An 18,845-nucleotide genomic window follows, 5' to 3' on the forward strand; every position below is an offset into this window, starting at 1 on the left:
AATCCTGCTGCCAGGCCTGTAATAGCACTTTCCTGTTGCAAATTCTTCTGTTCTGTGCTTAACTCAAGTTCTCACTGTGGTGATTTATCTTACAGCAAGTTCCATCTGTGGCCCTGACAGTGTTTGAAACAGGCACCTGTACTCCTTAAAACATACTGGTTTAAAACGTACTCCCTTTAAACATACTGGTTTTGGAATGATGAGGATATTACAGGGAGCATTTTGTTAAGGGTGTCTTTGTGGAGGAAGACTTTTCTTGGTTGTTGCAAGGCTGAAAAAGCCAGTACAGGCTCCTTGGGCGTATAGAGCAGCAGTCTGTCCTCACCAGGGAGGGGCAGTGACATACTGAGGTCTTCGCAGAGGGCTATTCTTTGATTGTGTGAGCTGAACAAGAAGGCAACTGGGAGCAGAAGCCTCTTGTTTTTCTGCATGGGGAAATGCAGGTGCTCCCCTTCAGTTTTGAAACAGTTTATCCCTGGTAAAATCTCAGGAAACCCTTGCTGAGGATGGACCAGTGTGGAAGAAAGCACATTACAGTCCAGAGGAGAGAATTATGCAGTCATGCCTGTCTTGTTGCTACTCTTCAGCTTCTGGTTCTTTTGGGAACAGAATAAGATGTTTCTTCATATTAGGATTTCATAGGTATCAGTACTGTATGGACTTTGGTGTCTGATAAAAGTGGAGCTGCCACTTTCTGAAGTAAAAGGAAATGCACGAATTTACTTAGAATCCATGATCAAATGTGATTATTCTCAGTTATGTGTTCATGAGGGGTTGACTGCTAATATTTCTTGGGCTTAGATTCAGTTGGTCATGTGAACTTCCCTGTGTGAGCATGAACACTGTAAGAGGCCCAAGTTTTTGTGCAAGAGGAATGACTCTCCCCAGTCCCTGTGGCACAGCACCCAGCCAGCTGCTGCACTCACAAACTTATTAAAACCAGTAGTGGAGGCCCCTTTAAGCTGCCTCTAGTCCCTTTAGGGGCTGGTTGCAATCTTTGCAGCTTGAAAACCACATACTCTCTTGTCCAAGCCACTTGCAAAGGGCAAACTTTCCATGCAAAGCATTCACAGTGCTCAAATCCTCATAATTACAATCTTTAGTAGCCCTTTCTTGTTCGTTGCTTCTTCTGATTTTTGGGGTTTTTTTCTGGCAACTTTCCTTGTCTTGGTGGTCTGTCCACCATTCCTATGGTCTTGCCAGCTCTTGGAGCTTGGCATTAGGGCAGCCTGCAGTGAGTGCCTTTGTAAAAATCACTTAAGTGACTTTAAAGAATTAATGGGCACTCCAGAGACCTGCGGTGCCAGTTTCTGAATCCCGCTGGTTCATAAATCTCTTCCTGTCCATGAAGCCCCACAAAGGGTACATAAAACATGTACCCTCTGAATGTTTCAGCACTTTCTTTCACCCCTGAGTTCCATAGTGCCAGCACAAACTTAAATGCAGCATACAAGCTAAGGGAATAGAGTCACAGAATTGTTTAGGTTGGAAGAAACCTCTAAATCATTGAGTCCAACTGTGATCCCAACACTGCCGAGTCCACCAGTAAACCACATCCCTAAGTGCCACATCTGCAGGTTTTTGAATATCTCTGGGAATTCTGACTCCACCACTGTCCTGGGTGTCTTCCAGTGCTTGGCATGCCTTTTGGAGAACTTGTCTCTAATAACCTGAATCTCTTCTGGCTCACATTGAGGCCATTTCCTCTCATCCTGTCCCTAGTTACCTGGGAGAAGAGACCACCTCCCACCTAGCTCCACACTCCTGTCAGGGAGTTGTAAAGAGTGATGAGATCCCCCCCGAGCCTTCTTTTCTCCAGGATAAACACCCTCAGCTCCCTCAGCTGCTCCTCATCAGATTTGTGCTCCAGACCCTTCCCCAGCCCCTTTACCCTTCTCTGGGCACTCTCCAGCATGTCCATGTGTTTGTTGTAATGAATAAGACATTGTAGCCTTTTACCCTTGTTCTTGGTCCTGACTGCAGCTGGTTGGTGGCCTCTGATTGCCAGCATGTAACCTAACCAGTTTGGCTTTTTTTCATTATTATATGAATTAAATTTATGGAACATAATTTTTTGGAACAAAAGTATGGAACAGAAATCCTTGGAGTCTGATTCAAGAGCTTCTGGATACTATTTGGGAAAACCAAACTGAAAATCAGATCAACGCTGACAGCGCAGACAGCTACTTCAAGATGTCACTCTAAGGTTTTTTGCATAAATTTTGTGTGAATTAATTTTTAGAGAGACATAAAAGCAAAAAGATTATTAATAAAGGCCATATGTTTTAATTCTCATTTTCATCATAATAGTACCCCAAAACTGCATTTCTCTATTATTTTTAGGTTAGTAGTTCTTAAGTTATTTGGTAAGAGACATTATTGCATAGAGATGATTAATTGGGAATTTGTAATCTGCAAATTTGTTTCACAGTGAGTGTATTCTGTTTTAGATGATCCTTATTTTTCTTTAAATTTTAATGGAATTGTGCTGCAAGTTAAATTGTATTCAGATGCCATTTTTCCAAGAGCTAGATTAATTCATAGAAATGTCACCTTATTCTTTAATCCATTTCATTAATGTTTTCACCCAAATAAGAGACACAAGACACTAAAGTTGCCAAATGAATGAGCATGGAAAATTCAAATTACATGGAGTAAGGTACTCCTAGGAAGACATATGACATAGCTGTAATTTTTAATTGTCCCTTATTGTCTTGGGTTTAATTCATGGTTAAAAAATAAGAACATTCAGGCAGAAGGACAATAATTGATGCAAAACACTGGCAACTTCAGGCATATGTCTCCCATGACATTGTGCTCTGTTTACCTCCTGGTGCCCAGCACATCTATCATTCCATCTTTACAGCCTAAATGGTAATGAGTAGCAGACACTCAACAGCAATGTCTGATTAAGTGCATCCGTCAAGACAGTTCCAATTTTAGTTTCATTCTACTTCAGAGTGGTGTGACTTCACTGTTTGATATGCCATGTTTTTGACAGCAGGAATGTCAAAGTAAACAAACCTTGCTGAGTTGTAAGCTTTCTTTCTCTGTGCTTGTTTTTGCTGGGACTTGGGGGTTGTCAGCATGGGCTTTTACGTGATTAAGTATTTGTAATAGTTTCCTGTGTGAACACTTCTTCACACTCAGGAAGCATTTGTGCGACTTAGCTTGGCCTGTTTTAGAAATGCTTGTAAAAAGAGCTAGTTTGGTTTTCTGTTCAGTTTTAAATTCACACACTCACTTCCTTTCTTACAGCAGTTTTCCCATTCTCACATTGTCATCATCTAGAATTAGTTTTGTCTCTTTATAAGCAGACCCTGTGTGTAGAAAACTACCTTGTTTATTTCAGGAGGGGCACTTAGAACAGGGGAAGAGAATTGCCCACTGCATAAGATTTGTAAGAAATTAGTAAATTCTTACAATAGATCAGCTATGGAAGTTGCTCACTTTCTTAGGAGTGAGAGTATTGCTTGTACAGTGACTGTATCAACACAGTTTATTGACCTCTTGAAAAACTCACCCCTAAACTGTATCATTTTGTTAATACTTAAACTAAAGGCATGTCTTAGAACAAAGTGAAGGGTTTTGGAAGAGTCATAATGTAGCAAGTTATGAACAGTGTGGAATTTCTTCATCTAGCATCATTCTGAAAAAGGATGTTGTGAGCTGATGAAAAATTAAATATATTTGTTAGAGGGTAGATTTTTTTTTCCACATACAGAAACCAAGCAGCTTTAAACTGTCCTGAAGAAGTTTGTGCAATACTGGTTTTTTCCTATATGGCTGAATCTTACCGATAGCTTTAAATCATTCCTAGTAGCTGAAATATAAGGGTCTTTATGTTGTTAGTCAAGTAGGATTTGTAGGGTAGTTTCAAGGGACCTTTTTATTTTCACTAAAAACAATTTGGAATTTGATCTTAAAACCCAACCATTTTGCTGAAGTTTATCAGCCATTTCTATCTAGAAGCTGATGAAATGTTGTCATCTACACCATTTCTTCTGAGTATGCAGTCAAATGCCTGGATATCACATATCTATATTGAGACATGGTATGTTACTTGTTGGGCTGAATCAGTTTTTCTAATGAAAGCTTCACATCTGCAAAATTATCTCCCACAACAGCTAGAAACTTCTGAGTATTGCTGCTTGAATTTCATGCAGTTTGTTACCTGAATCTCTTACCAACTTTGTTTTTGTTTGGTCTTAGACTGCCCTGACTGTACTCTCAGCACTACATTCCTTTCCTGTTCCCAAGGACTCCAGCACTATTTCTATCTGTGTCATACCTGTTCTTCAGAAATCCATGGAAACCCTCAGGGTAGGAGTGCCCCCTTTCTCTCTTTTGTTTATTTTTTTCTGTTTTCTTTCTCTCTCTTTTCTTCTTTTTTCTTCTGTGAAATGAGCTGTGCTCAGCAGTTATGGAAAATAGGCTTTCCTCAGGCAGCACTGTTCCTAGACTCAGGCCATTCCTCACTTCTTGGATAGTCCTGAACTGCTGGTTCAAGACTTCCATGTCAAGACTTCCATGCCTGAACAACAGGGTGCCTGTGGTTTCTCAGTAAATCTGAAATCACTTGTAAGACTTTACTCATTAAAGGTAAAAGCAAGGTAAGATTACTTAACTTCAGAGGAGGATGGTTAAAAGAGAGTCAAAATCTGGAATGACATAAATGCAGAGGTATAACTGTAGCTGCCTGTATTTTAGTGTGGCTCCAAGAGGTTATCCCTCTCTGCTTTGTCTAACTAAAAAAGCTGCCAGGAGACTTCATGCAGTGGGGATACATTCCTTAGATGTCACCTGTCCAGGTGACGTATCCCACACAGGAGGTTGTCTGTCCATCCCTGAGGAGAGTTCTTTCTGCAGAATCCTCTGGCTATCTGGCATTCATTTTCACTTCTTCTCAGATTTTCATATAATACAGAGCCTCATGCTTAACCAGGACTCTAAACTTTTCCCTGAGGGTTGTTCACCACTGCCGTCTCTATGACTTTATACATTTTCACCTCCAGTGCTATCAGCTGCCCAGACGAGTAACAAAATTACATTTTCCTAGATGTAAACAGAAAACCTGACAGCTGGCCTGAGCTTTTATTTGGTCATAAACAAAGCACTTAACCAGCAGTCTGAATGGAGCTTTGTGTTGAGATAGCTGTGGGGAAGGTTTTTCTCAGTGCAAAACCCTTAAAAATGTAGATAATGAGAACTGTGCTTCATAGAAATAAGAATGCTGAAAACTGTGCAAATGTGCAAGGGAGGTTAATGAATACCAGTTTATAAATAGCCCCTCATTGAGGAGATGATTGCTGTGACCGAACAAAGATTGAGGGAGACAGCTGGAGTGGTGCTGCAGTGTGGGTTAGTGGGGTTAGGGTGCAGGTTATAGCAGTGATAGTTCATTGCTGTTGTGTACAGGACACTTGTGCACGGTGGCTCAGTTCTAAATGTGGCCTGTGTTACTTTGTTTATTAATGTGGCATATTTCAATTGCACACATTGTGTGTTATCAGGATCGAGGCATCTTTCAGGCTGACGTCAGAGAACACGTTTCTGAAAATGTGAATGCATAAACCAAGATACTTACCATCTTTTACACCAAGAGAACACACATCTGGTGGTGCCGCATTTTGTTAGGTACACAAGATGCTGTGATTATTCTGTCTGCGCTTGGGTCTAAAGGGCAAACAGCTAATTCATGACAAAGGTGCAGCTGGTGTGAAGGGACCCAGGTGCCAAATCATCTGTTCTTCAAGGACAGAGTGTCTGGGTAACTGCTCCTCAGCACTGGGAACTGCTGGACACAGAGGTAATGTTGGATAACTGTCCCCTACCAGTCATGAAGGTGATGCTGGAAAGGCTTTAAGCACTTGGAGCTGCCTTTCTGGCCTGTGGATGTGCCACATCTGGAATTAGGACATTTCTTTCACGAGTGAGATGACAAGGGACTACTGCAATATATGTAACAGAAACAAGTTCTCCTGATCCTTTCTAGGGCTTGGGAAGTCCCACCACTGTGCAAGCATTTCTCAGGGTCATGGGTTGGAAAAATGCCAGTAGTTGCTGTAAAACTGGCATCTGCGTTGCTTTTTAGGCCCTGCATTATTTAAGTTGCTGGTATTTCCCTGGTAACATGGACAGCTGGCATTCAAAGGTAGAGTGAGTGGAGAGACATTAGCCCCACTGAATACAGTGCAAGGTTGCTAGCAACTCTACAGAGTAGAGACTTCTTTCTGAAAAGCATTAGACACACAGATCCCAAAACTGCAGTGGAAACAGTAAGTGTCTGTCAGATCATCAAGAAGGATGGCAGCTGGCAAGGATCCTGTGGCTGCCCTGCTGGTATTTAGATGACACCTGCTGGTCAAGTGTCTCCACTTGTCAAGGATATTCTCCATGCACAGAACAAGCCATTCTTGGATGTGCCAAGAATGTATTGGACTTAATGTGCCATCCTGATGGGAAAATGAGCTGCCTGTGAGGAAAGCATATCCCTTAGCTTAAATTAACAACTGGTGTCCTTGGAGAGGTTAGAGAAAATCCACAGGAGAGAAACTCCTTGAAAAGGGCGTCCTCAATTCAATTTTTTTTAGCTTGGCTCTGTCTCACAATATTAGTCCCTTGTGTTTGAGTGGAGTGACTTTTTGGTGCATGTTTAATCCATCTCAGGAAATTCAGAATTTCACTGGACAGCGCCATTAGCAGTCTGGTGTCACTCTGGAGTTGCCTCTGCAGTGGTCAGGTGGGTGACAACCAGAAGAGTCACTTCCAGCTAATATCATCCTGTAAGTATCACAGCCATACAGTTCAAGCTTTAAAGTATTTTCAAGACAGCATTGCTTTCTACTCTTCCAGTTACCCACAGCTTTTTCAAACAGCAGCAGCTTCGGAGGGAGAGATGGGAACAAAATCACACAGCTGCCAGGAAGGTTTCTCGGCGCTCTGTCAGCAAGGAGCGATGGGTGGAGACGCTTGTGGTGGCAGACAGTAAAATGGTTGAATATCATGGAAGTGACCATGTGGAGTCATATATCCTCACTATAATGAATATGGTATGTACAATGTTTTGGGATTTGTAGATAGGCGAATGAAGCAAATCTGAATTTGATTATGCTGCTGATTTTCTAACAGGTCTGCAGTGTTGCTCATGAAGAAAAATGTGGTATCATTAATATATATGAATTGAAACTCTGTACTCTGTATTTTTAAGTATTTTTACCTTGTATTTTATATAGGCACAATTTTTCTCTGGATTTATGCAAGTCTCATAGCTGTAAAAACTAGCACTAGCTTTCTTTTCATTGAAATTCTCTGTCCCCCTTGGAACATGTTGCTCAGTGGTGATTTCAGATTTTTGGCTATGGCAGAGAGAAATTCTACAGGTTTTAAGTATATAAATTTTTTCACATATTGGTGGAAAAGAAAGGTGCACAGGAGCCTGATGGAAATCATCGTAACTTTGCAAAAGCTCAAATGCCATTTTAGCTTTTCTTAACCAGCGTGTTACTGTTTTGGTCACAAATCCAAACAGCAATATATGACCAGTTATGAAGCAAGTTAACTGTCCCAGTTGAAGCCAATACAGCTGTTTTTCCAGATAAGTATCCTTCTTGGAGTACAAAGGTTACATTGGAATAAAGAAAAGTTGAACTTCTGTGTGGCAAGTTCCAAAATATAAGTTTTCTGGGAAAAGCCATAGCATCTGCCCGTAGATATGCTTTCTGTTATTAATACCTGTTATCAATATTGAGCTTGAGAGTACATTGAGGATGTGTTCTGTCTGGTTATCATGGAAATGTGCAATATATATGGAGGTAATTCTAGCAATGGTGACTGATCTGTCCTGTGAGTTTATACTGTATGTTCCCAGCTGTGCCCCAACCAGTGCCCCAGTTTGCTGATGAGGCAATGAACCTAAGTAAACAGGTACAAAGGTTGTTTGAGCACGTGAGGTTTTGTCCACACAGGGAAAAGTGCTTGGAATAAAACCCAGTCATTATCAGATTCAGGAACAAACAAGACTCAATTTTCTTTGCAGTCTGACCTTAAGATATCAGGGTTATTTAAAATGTTTCAATTTTCACTAGAGTACCTTGAAAATGATCCATACACAAATCAGACCTCTGTAAACAAAATTTCTACTTCATTTTGTTATTTCTCTTTTAGTGGGCTTCTCCATAAGAGTTTTGACCCAAAGGCAATGCATTTTGTTCATTTGGATTTCCTGTGATAGATGGCATAGGTCATACATACAGATATGTATAGATAGGTTGTGATTATCTTCTGCTCTGATTGCTTTTCCTCCTCTCTAATTCAACATTTTGATGATGTTAATAACAATTGGGTCACATTTTTCCAGAGTTCAGTTCTTTTTTATGTGGAGTCTTTTGAATGGAGTTGTTATCTTTGCTTTCGTACTTATCATCCTCTCCTGTACACAGGATGAAAACACAAGACTAGCCATTATTCAGCTAATTTCTGTTTGCCTAATACTGACTAAATATGCCTTTTTTTGACAGAATCCTGTTTATTTAAACAGGACGATTTGATATGCTGGTTTATTTGCAACCTGAGTGGACCTCTCCATCAGTGTTTTATGATTGTAGATGTTGTGTTCCTTTCTGCTAGTATTTTTGATGTACACAGAAATTTTTGAAAGCACAATGGAGATAATGTAATCTTGTTTGGGGTTTTGCTCTTTAGCTTAGTAACTTTTTTTAAACTTAGTAACTTTTGCCAAAGGCTGTATCATCATTCATTAGGCAGAGTTAGGCTTTGCAGTAGTTCTAATATTTGTTGGATTTCAGTAAACTTTCAATGATTTGAAAATTTTAGAAGCAAAACAGTATGCTAGAAGTAAATTTATTTTCTCTCTGAAGTTGTGTTCTGCTGTAAAGGAATCAGTTAATCTCATATCTCCTGGCTCTGGCACAGGTCACAGGGTTGTTCCACGATCCAAGCATTGGCAATGCAATTCACATTGTGCTGGTCCGGCTCATCCTCTTTGAGGAGGTGGAGGTAAGGATTTTATTTACCTCAGAATATCACTTACAAAACTTCTGTGTTCAATACATTAAGATGTAATTATATTTGCTTAAAATAATGTTTTAAATTTACTCTATTAAAACCTAAAACATGTCTGGTTTTAGGAGAAATGGTGCCCTGGATAGCAGAGTATTTTAGCTGATGACTTTAGGTATTTCTGCATAAAACTGCATAGGAAACTGTAATTAAAACAGGCAGGTTAAGAATGGGGAAATTGAATCTCCCCAGTGTCAGAAGAACAGGGGATGCCAATGAAGACCAGATAAGAAACAGAAACTACACATCAACATTCAGGATTTAATTATTTGTCATTGCCTGAAATGTATTATGAAGTGTAGTCCTATGGTACTTGCAGATCTCTGAAGAGGCAATTTTCTTATTGTGCAGTTCAAACACATATTTTTCTTTTTAAATCTCTTTTAAAGCAAGGAAAAATGAGGATGAAGTAGATGTTAATTGCTGTAACTAGCTATCTATTATATATAGTTTCCAGTGTATCTGTCTCACAAATCTGTTACTACGTGCTCAAATACATGCTGATTATCATGGTTCTATGGTTATTTTTTAAATGCTGTGCACAATATAGCTAGCTCTGACCAGAGGTACACCTTAAATGGGTTTTCTCAGTGGTTTAGAATGTACAACCACAATCTGGATGGTCCCAGTGCAATTGAAGGCAGTAAGCCAAACCTCATGGTTATATCTTCAGAAATATTTATTGGGATAGAGTCTGTCCTTATAGCTCTCAGCATAAGTAGGACAAAAACTTGAGGTTGCACCTAAATAGGACAATTACAACCTGAGATCCATGATGACCTCCAAGGTATTTGCTAAACTTCTGTGACTGTTTGGATAAAAAAATGTGGATTCCTGTTCAGTTGAGGTAATGGCAATGTTGGAAGTAACAGTGTTAAATACCTTTCAAAATTTGTTTTTAAGTTCCCCAGAAATTACTGTCTGGTAACAGTTAATCCCATACTTTGATGCTTGTTAAAAATGAAGCAAACGGAGGCAAGATAAAACTAATGTCTCAGACCAGGAATTAGAAAATTCGATTTTGGATTGATTATTTTGCATACTTTTTATTTAAGGTTTTCAGTAGTTTGCATGTAAACTGTATTATAATAATCTGAGGAAGAAACATTTCTGACTATATTGTTTCTCTTTGGAATTGAAAAATATGGTGAAAAAATACCTGTTAGAAGCATAATTGTTGTCTGAATATGACAGTGTTCACATAACATTGAGTGACAAATTCGATCACAAAGTCCTACAATAATTAATCTTCACCTTCTCTTCAGAGGAAAATTATTTCAAGAGAATATAAAATGTTTGAAAGTTTCAGTTCAGTGTTGGATCTTATCAAGCTCATTTATCAAAATGCATGTAGAGTTGTGCATTCTGTATTTTTTCCTGCAGCTGTACCAATTACAGAAATGTCAGCATTTTAATTTAATGTTTGATGTTAGATAAAGAGGTGTCATTGCTCCTAACAATGGCGCTAACTTTAAGCGAAAGCATAATTGACTACATTTAGATTACCCATCTCCACAGCTGATTTCACTAAAGTGTTACTGCAATGTACTGTGGTCTTTACAGTAGTATATTCCTTCATTTCCCATTAGCAAGGCTTGAAGATAGTGCACCATGCTGATAAGACATTAGCCAGCTTCTGCAAGTGGCAGAAGAGTGTCAATCCCAAGAGTGATGTCAACCCTACACACCATGATGTGGCTGTCCTTCTTACCAGGTATGGCATCAGTGACTGACTGTTGTTCAGTTGCATTTCTTTGGTAATGATATTTCCTTTATGCTATCACTTAGTTCATCCTGCACAGAGCTCAGAAACGTGGTTGAAATATTGACAGAGGAGAGAAATGTTGACTACATGTGCATAGGCGTTAGAGATGCATCTTAGTCACAAAATAGAGATTTGTGGGTCTTGAGAGTGAGCAATTTCCACAGCTCAGCCATTTTCCCCACTTGATCCTATCTCATTTTGTGCTCAGTGACTGCTCTATTCTTCTTTGAGACAATATACCAAAACTAGGTAGTGTGTAGGTGAACAGCTCTTGAAGAAATGTGCAGGTGCAGCTCAGAAAGGAAGAATATTGTGCAAACATGGTGCCATTCATTTTTAAGCTTTAAAACACATGATTTTTAAATACCTTCATATTTAAGGAGACAGAGTATTTTTTAATGTCTGAGCAAGGAGGAACAGAAAACGTGAAAGTGAGGTTGTCTGGGGTTATGCAGGGAGTTTATGTCATAGTATAGAATGGGACTTTTGCAGGTCTGTGAAAATTCATTCAGTCTGCACAGAGGTGGCAGAAGCGATTGAGTCTATGGTCTGAAAAAAAACAGCCCTCACCTAAAGTCTGTCAGACCAAAAAACCCAACCTAAAACATCCCTCAAGTGGCTGAGTAAAAAAAGAATCACAGAATCTCTAGGTTGGAAAAGACCTCCAAGATCATCAAGAGCACCCTTTGACCACCCCACTTTCTCAACCTTTTCTCAGTCAAAAATCTTAAAATAATAATCTTGCAATACTGTGAGATTTCACTGTCCAAATACAAAGCACCCAGACAGTTCACTTGAATGAAGGTGAACTATGGTGACTTCAGTAAAATGTGCTTTAAAATGGTGCCAGACATGGTGGTTCTAAAATTTTGACGTATGGGAGGTGACAATAAGTGTATGTATTTAGGCACTACAGCCACATAAATACTGGCTACAAATTATAATATAGTAGTAGAACAAGTGCATGTTGTTCCATACATGTTTGTAAAAGACTAACCACTACAATTTATTTATAATGCAAATTATCGCATTATAAAAGGGAAGCTTGCCTACCCAGTGTCAGTGATGCTCCACTGGAGTTGGTTTTAAGCTCCTCAAATGGCACATCTCTTTTGTGATTCTAGAAAGGACATTTGTGCTGGCATGAACCGTCCCTGTGAAACCTTAGGCTTGTCCCACCTGTCAGGCATGTGTCAGCCTCACAGGAGCTGCAACATCAATGAGGACTCGGGCCTCCCCTTGGCTTTCACTGTTGCTCATGAACTTGGACACAGGTACAGTTGGCAGGGAAGGGGAAACCTGTCTGAGTTGAATTTGTTATTTGCATGTTAATACTCGAATTGTGAGACAGAAACAAAATAAAAAGTGGGTTAATGTCTCTATTATTAAAATCAAAACTTATTTCAAAGCAAAAAAAAAAAAATTCTTAACCTTTTGATAGGGTTTCACATATCCAACTATTCAGTACATCAAAATTAAATCATTAAGCTACAAAGAAGCATCACTCAATTGTGCTATTTTTCCAACATGTGCTAGATTTCTATGCAGTTACTTTGGATAATCTTCAGGTTGATCCAAAACATTTATAGAAAACAAACCTGTCTCATTATGTCAAAGTGTTTCAGTAATGCAGATTAGCTAAAACATTTATAACTCATGTAGTGAAACTCATATAGAAAATCATACATTAATCTTATAATATATTTAATATTTACCTTTTTTTTGATGAAACAGTGAAGTCTTTTTAGGGTGTTTCTTAGTAAAAGGTATTTTCTGTATAATAATGCTAAGTGGGTACACTTCGGCCCAAGATCAATAAAGTTCTTGGATGTTTAATTTTAGATGTGGTTTTTGGTTTTTTTTAATGATTGGATATTTTTATTTGAACTAAATTTGTCAGAATTTTAGATTTTTAGAGCTGTTTTGATTGGTTAGATGGTTTATTAACTCTCTTGAAAAAAAAAAAGGTTTTTGAAACTGTTTTGACGCAGCTGTTTTGCTCAGGGCAGAGCATTATCTCATGGATACTCTGGTTTGACTGTAATGCTTGCACTTTTCAACTGAGCTATGTTGCTTGGCTAAGTCACATGTTCATTGCTTTATCTATGATCGTATTAATTGTGCTGTGAACCCAGCCACCAATCAGGATGGAGTCTCTATTTCCTCATAGGATATAATGATGATGATGATGGTAATGACCCTGTCAACCATTAATTGGCCACTATTTATTCAACCTCTCCATTGCCAGAAAGGAAATTGTATAAATAAGTAACGCTGAAATCACTCCAGTTGGATCTGGATGCTGTGGGTTTAAGTCTCTTGGTCCCCATAGCCTGTTGGCAGGGAGCTGTTTTCATTCTCACCAATGATCTCAGGAGACTTCTTCCACACAGACTGATCTGTCAGTGACCTTCTCCTTTCCTAGCCTGGCTGACTGGTGACTCTGTGTCCTTTGGAGGCTGTGAGGTTCAGTACTGCTGTGCTTGCCCTTGCAGGAGTGGTGTAGGGCCCTTCCTTAAGGACTGTCTCCATAAGGAATGTTGAATACTGTAGGGTTTGTTGTCACCCTGTTAACCTCAAGCCAGGCTAGGTGCACAGGTTGAGAAGTTCAGGTATAGACAAGTTTGTAAAACAGATGAACAAAAAGTAAGAAGACAGACATGCTCCCATACCTTAGCTGAATGCCAAAAGTCAGCTCTTCCCCACGCTGTCTCTCTAGATGCTTGCAGCCGTAGTATTCCACAGGCCCTCTTTATGGAAAACAGCCTGTCAAAAAGAGAAAGTCCTTGCATTTATGCTTCTGACTCATTACTGGAATTGGTTCTGACTGAAATTAGCTCTGCTTTCGGAACTTTTGAGTCATGATATGATTACATTTTTGAGAAACACAATCTTAAGTATTTTGAACACACTTTACCTGATTCGTGACTGAATCATGACCTGAGTGAAGCTCTCACTGCTCTCAGAACTTACGCACCTCCAGATGTTAACAATGTAGATGTCAACATCTTCATATATCAATATCTCTGTATGTTATTTTTTCAGATAATCCTCATTCTGAGGTGGTGAAGAGGCAGGTGTGTTTACTCAGTTGAATACAATCCAAACTTTTGTGTTTATGACTTCTGCAAGCTGTTGAATAAAAAAAAATTCTCAGCATGTCAGAGATGCTGGAGAGAACCTGCTGTGGAGAAATGTTTGCATAGATTGAGAAAATTAAACGGGATGACGCTATAGAGCTTGGAGGAAAATTCACTGAACATCCAATAATTTTATAAACAGTATCTCTGGTGAAGTCTATCAAAAGTTTTAAAAATTAAAAAAGCAGTAGAGACATAATTATGAGAGAGTCTAAGAATGTAGCAAAGCCTCATCTTAGTTAAAGTGATGCAAGTTTGGGTTCAAGAGTTAGGGAGCAGTCTTAGCTCTTATAACTGTAACTTTTAGGTTTAAACTTTGATTTCTGCCCCAGCTGTGCACTAGTGTTCAGACTCCCTTAAAAGTACAGAAATATAGCTGTGACAGTCTGTTCTTTATTTTGGGTAGGGCAATATTGTTGTGCATAACAGACATGTTTGAAAGCCTGTAGGGGTGCAGGTTTTTCATAGATTTTGGTTTGCATGTTCTGTGTGTATATTTTCTTTTAGAAAATGGGTAACTACAGCTCTGCAGGGGAGGAAGCAACCTAAGTGTCTTTTTAAGCAGAGAGTGGAACCTGTAGGTAGGTGTTGCTGTACATCCAGTCAGCTGGAATTATTAGATGTTGTTTTTTATCTCCAGTTTTGGAATCCAGCACGATGGAAAGGAGAACGACTGTGAGCCTGCTGGAAAGCGACCATATATTATGTCCCGACAGTTGCAGTATGATCCTACTCCCCTCACCTGGTCACAGTGCAGCAAGGAGTACATCACACGGTTCCTAGAGTGAGTGGTCAGGCTGTAGCAATTGCCTAAAATGAGCACAGCTGTGCTGGAGTTCAAAGTACATCTTATATTATTGTACTGATTGTTGTAGGGGTTTTTAGTGTGCTTGAGTTATTTTCCATGGAGGTCATACCACTGTCATGTTGCATAGTTATTTGGGAAAAGCTCTGTCCAGTCTTGTAGTCTGGAAGTGAACTCAAGTCTTGTCATATTGGCTTGGGTTTGGTGCAGCCTGCAGCTTTTTGCGGTTACCAGGAAGAAAGAAGCCTTTCCATCAAGGGCCCTTATAGAACTTCATAGACTCTGCCTTTGACCACAGTACCATGTGTTTGGCTTCAGGGACTTGTTCAAATCTGTTCCATTCCTTTTATGACCAGCAATGTGATATAATTTTAGCCAGAGACTATGGGGTTCTCTGAAGCCACTCTGCAAACTATATTGAGCTCATGATATTTCCTCTTTGACAAGCTGTATTTTGCCATTTTAAAATGATCTCTTGCTAGACAGAATGATTACTTTGTTTGCAGCATTTCAGCATAACTTGGCTGGAATCTGGAAGTATTATTTACATGGGCCATAATAAAAATTACCCCTAAGAAATAGATACTAAAAGTCTGTTTAGAAATATAAAAAACTGTGGTGGTATGGAGTCCTTTAATATGTAATTTTTGTCTTTAAGTCGTGGGTGGGGATTCTGCCTGGATGACATCCCCCAAAAAGAAGTTCTAAAGTCCCCAGTCATTGCTCCTGGAGTGATTTATGATGTGCACCACCAATGTCAGCTTCAGTATGGTTCCAATGCTACATTCTGTGAAGATGTGGATGTAAGTGCTGAATGTTTTTCTTCATTCTCCTAGTAAGAATTCAAAATTCTTGAGCAGCATGGAAGTGTATTCAGTGCACCTCATTTACAAGTTCAGTGTGTTTAGAGTCTCATAGGCTAGGTGTGCAGTGCAGGCATTGCCTAACACCCTTAATTCTGCATTTTCTGGAAGTGAATTGTTATGCTGTTTGCCTTGTGGTTCACAAGATCTTTGCTGGATCTCAACACTTTCTATGGTTAAGTGCCTGTCCTTCTGCAGTGGAGTAATTTTGGTTTTAAACTTGTAATACTAGTTCTTAGGTAAATTACTAATGCAGCTTAAGTCCAATTTTAAAATATTCTTCAACCTTGTGGCTTTCAATTAATCAAACTATTCTGGGAAAAAATACTCAGTTCCAGGAAGAGTTTTTGGAAGAAATTAGGGTTATGTTCTCTTCCCATACTTCCTGATTTTTCATATTCTTTATGATCTAACAAACAAAAGAATATTTCAGTCCCTGTGGAAAATATTTATTTTAAAAAAACAATATTTTTGTGTGGACCATTAGATACTTATGCAGAAGTGCATAATTCATAGAGTACCCTGGGGTCTGTCTAACAGCATAGCAAATCAGTATTGTGAGGAGATGCTAGGGAGCAGTGTAGTCACAGCAGCCTTCATAAGAGCCCTGCAGAGTGTTAGCTAAAGTACAGTGGTGTGGTATTTTACTGGAATAATGATACCTAGAATGTTCAGAGGTCTTTGGGTCTGTGCAACATAGTTGAGGCTATCTTGGGCCTTGGGTCTTCAAAGAGGTAAGAGCAGCTGGTTGTAGTGAAGGTGCTTATTGCATGAGTACATCAGTCTCGAAGGCAAGGAGTTCAGCCTATTAAAGTCCATGCTAAATGCTTTCTGGTGCAAAGTCTCAATGTTTGAGCAAAAACAGCAGCAGCTTCCACACCTTATTTCTTCTTCTTCCTTCTTCTATCTCACCCCAATACAAGGGATTTTATTCATAAATCATCCGATCAGCTAAAAGCATGATTCTATTTCTCTTACACCAATCTGAGCTTAATTCTAATGTGCGAAAGTAGTGTCAGCTCTTACCCAAAATCCACGTGCATAATTGTATCTATTTATGCAAAAGGTACTATCTGTTTTCTTACCCAAAATCTATGTATATAAATGCATCTATTTGCGTGAGTAGTTCTACCTATTATATTTAGAAATGCAAGCAATGTTCTGCTATGTTTTTGTTATGTTTGGAGCTAAGTTAAACTAGGCTTTAGGGCCTTTTACTGGCTAACACAGCTTCTTAAGGCACTTGAAATATATTTCTATTACTTAAAACTAAAACTTACACTTCTGTTTCATGCTGTGTGGCTTAATATATTTCAGCTTCTCTAGAGGTTTGTATTCAAACCTTGCATTTCTTTTTCTCTCTGAGGGACTCAGAGAGGCTTCTATTTCATGCACTCCAACACAGCATATTTATACGTAGAACTGCTCAGCAATAGTGTTTCCAAGTGCTGGCCTAGCTAAGTGATCACTAATTTTCCTGTGTTTTGAGCAGCAATGTTCAGTAAATGCTGGAGACAGCACCCAGCCTACTGGCCCTGTCAAACACAGATGTGTTTCGACTCCTGGCAGTGCTGGTATGAACACAGCCCTGGACTGGCACTGCTGATGTTGACTGTTTATTCCATTCAGATAATTGTGTGCATCTCCATCTACCCTTGTCTTAGGAAAATTATTTCTGATTAATCTTTTCAACCTTAATAGATAACATGATTACCAGTGTTGAACTACAGCTGCTGAATCTGAAGAAGGTATTGAAAGATTGCTTTCATTACATGCTGTTACAGTTTCCTTAGTTACTGTAATTTGTCTATTGGTACAGATAGACAATTAGGATGTAATTTTGCAGTATTGGCTCAGTCTGTCTCTCCTTGAATTTGAACCTAATAGGCCTTTACATTCACATCTCCTGATTAACCAATTTTACAGCTAGACATATGTCAGAAAATTCATTGGCATCCTCTTGTTTTGCATTTTACTGAAAGGCCTGTATTTTGCTGCTAGTTGCACTGCAGGAGATGGAACTGGGAGCAGTAGAGTCAACCTGGAATGTTGAATCATCAGCCTTTTTGTCATTTTGTCTAAGAGGTCTGACTCTTCTGCCTTTCCTCTATTTACTTAGCCTTTCTCACTGACAAGCTGCTTTTGTTTTGTGCATTTTAATGTATGACTGAATTTGATTCACAGATCCTTTTTGAGAGAACAATCTGCCTTTAGCTGAAGATGTCCTGGGGTTCAGTGATTACACTTAGCAAAAACTAGTATTTATAATTTAGATAGGGGTTTTCATTATGCGCTTAGGCAGTAAAGTGTCCTGTGAAGTATATAAATATCATCCCTCTAATAACGTAAAGAAAAGCAAAATATTTATTAGATGGAGGAATTTTCCAAGTCATAGCTAGACCCATAGCTTCCTATAGAACAGCCTGCAGGATGTCAGAATGCTCGTCTTACTGCCTTTTCCTCCAAAACTTCCATTGGCTTTTGTGAAACTGAATTTTTTTTTTGATTCAACTTTCTTCAAGGCACAGACCCTATTCTCATAGACTGGGGGGAAAGTGTATATCATACTGTTGATGAAAAGAAAACCCACTTGCTTTGCAGTGAGTCCGTAGCAGAGTAGTGAATTTCTGTGTGTTACCTCCATGAAGTACATAGTGCATCCTCTCATATTGTTGTTTCTCATATTGAGAATATTCTCATATTCTCAACAGCAGAGGAGTCCATCTCCTCTGCTGTTGTTTCAGTACTCTGGGACATGAAGATAAATATGGAAAAATCCTTGCGAAGCTAAAGAATTCCCTTTGTGAATTCTTGACTTTAAATCTATGCGTGCACATAATAATAAAAGTAACTGCTGATGAAAAGTTGTGTTCATTTTCTATGCCAGTTTCTCTGATGTTGTCTGAGGCATGATGCAAGAGTACACTTCAGTCACTGAAACCACAAAATATATTCTGTGTACAAGAGTTAAAGTAAAGGATTACTTCGATAATGAGAGAAAATTCATCAGCCAGAACACTTGGGTAGCTCTGCCTTAAGAACCTGGTAATGATGGCTTCAAAAGGCCTTCATAAAGAATGCTACCCTTGAACTATAAACAGGGAACTGCAAAACAAAGTTTGTCTTCTGTACATTGCCCAAAAACAGTGAACTAAGATGCAGCAGCCCAGACATTGTACTCCAGCTGGAGG

The 18,845-nt window shown here is 39.1% G+C and overlaps 1 protein-coding gene across 1 annotated transcript in view; it reads left to right on the top strand.

Annotated features, from left to right (window-relative positions):
• Positions 1-18,845, top strand: part of ADAMTS12 (ADAM metallopeptidase with thrombospondin type 1 motif 12) — a 142,226-nt gene that overhangs the window by 67,685 nt on the left and 55,696 nt on the right. Inside the window, exons 4-9 of the mRNA XM_077790462.1 lie at positions 6,856-7,052; positions 8,935-9,018; positions 10,671-10,795; positions 11,971-12,120; positions 14,627-14,770; positions 15,450-15,594. Of these exons, the coding sequence (XP_077646588.1) occupies positions 6,856-7,052; positions 8,935-9,018; positions 10,671-10,795; positions 11,971-12,120; positions 14,627-14,770; positions 15,450-15,594 (845 nt within the window). The remainder of the gene's footprint in view (positions 1-6,855; positions 7,053-8,934; positions 9,019-10,670; positions 10,796-11,970; positions 12,121-14,626; positions 14,771-15,449; positions 15,595-18,845) is intronic.

Source organism: Lonchura striata, chromosome Z (genome assembly GCF_046129695.1).
Source record: "Lonchura striata isolate bLonStr1 chromosome Z, bLonStr1.mat, whole genome shotgun sequence".
Classification (NCBI taxonomy): domain Eukaryota; kingdom Metazoa; phylum Chordata; class Aves; order Passeriformes; family Estrildidae; genus Lonchura; species Lonchura striata.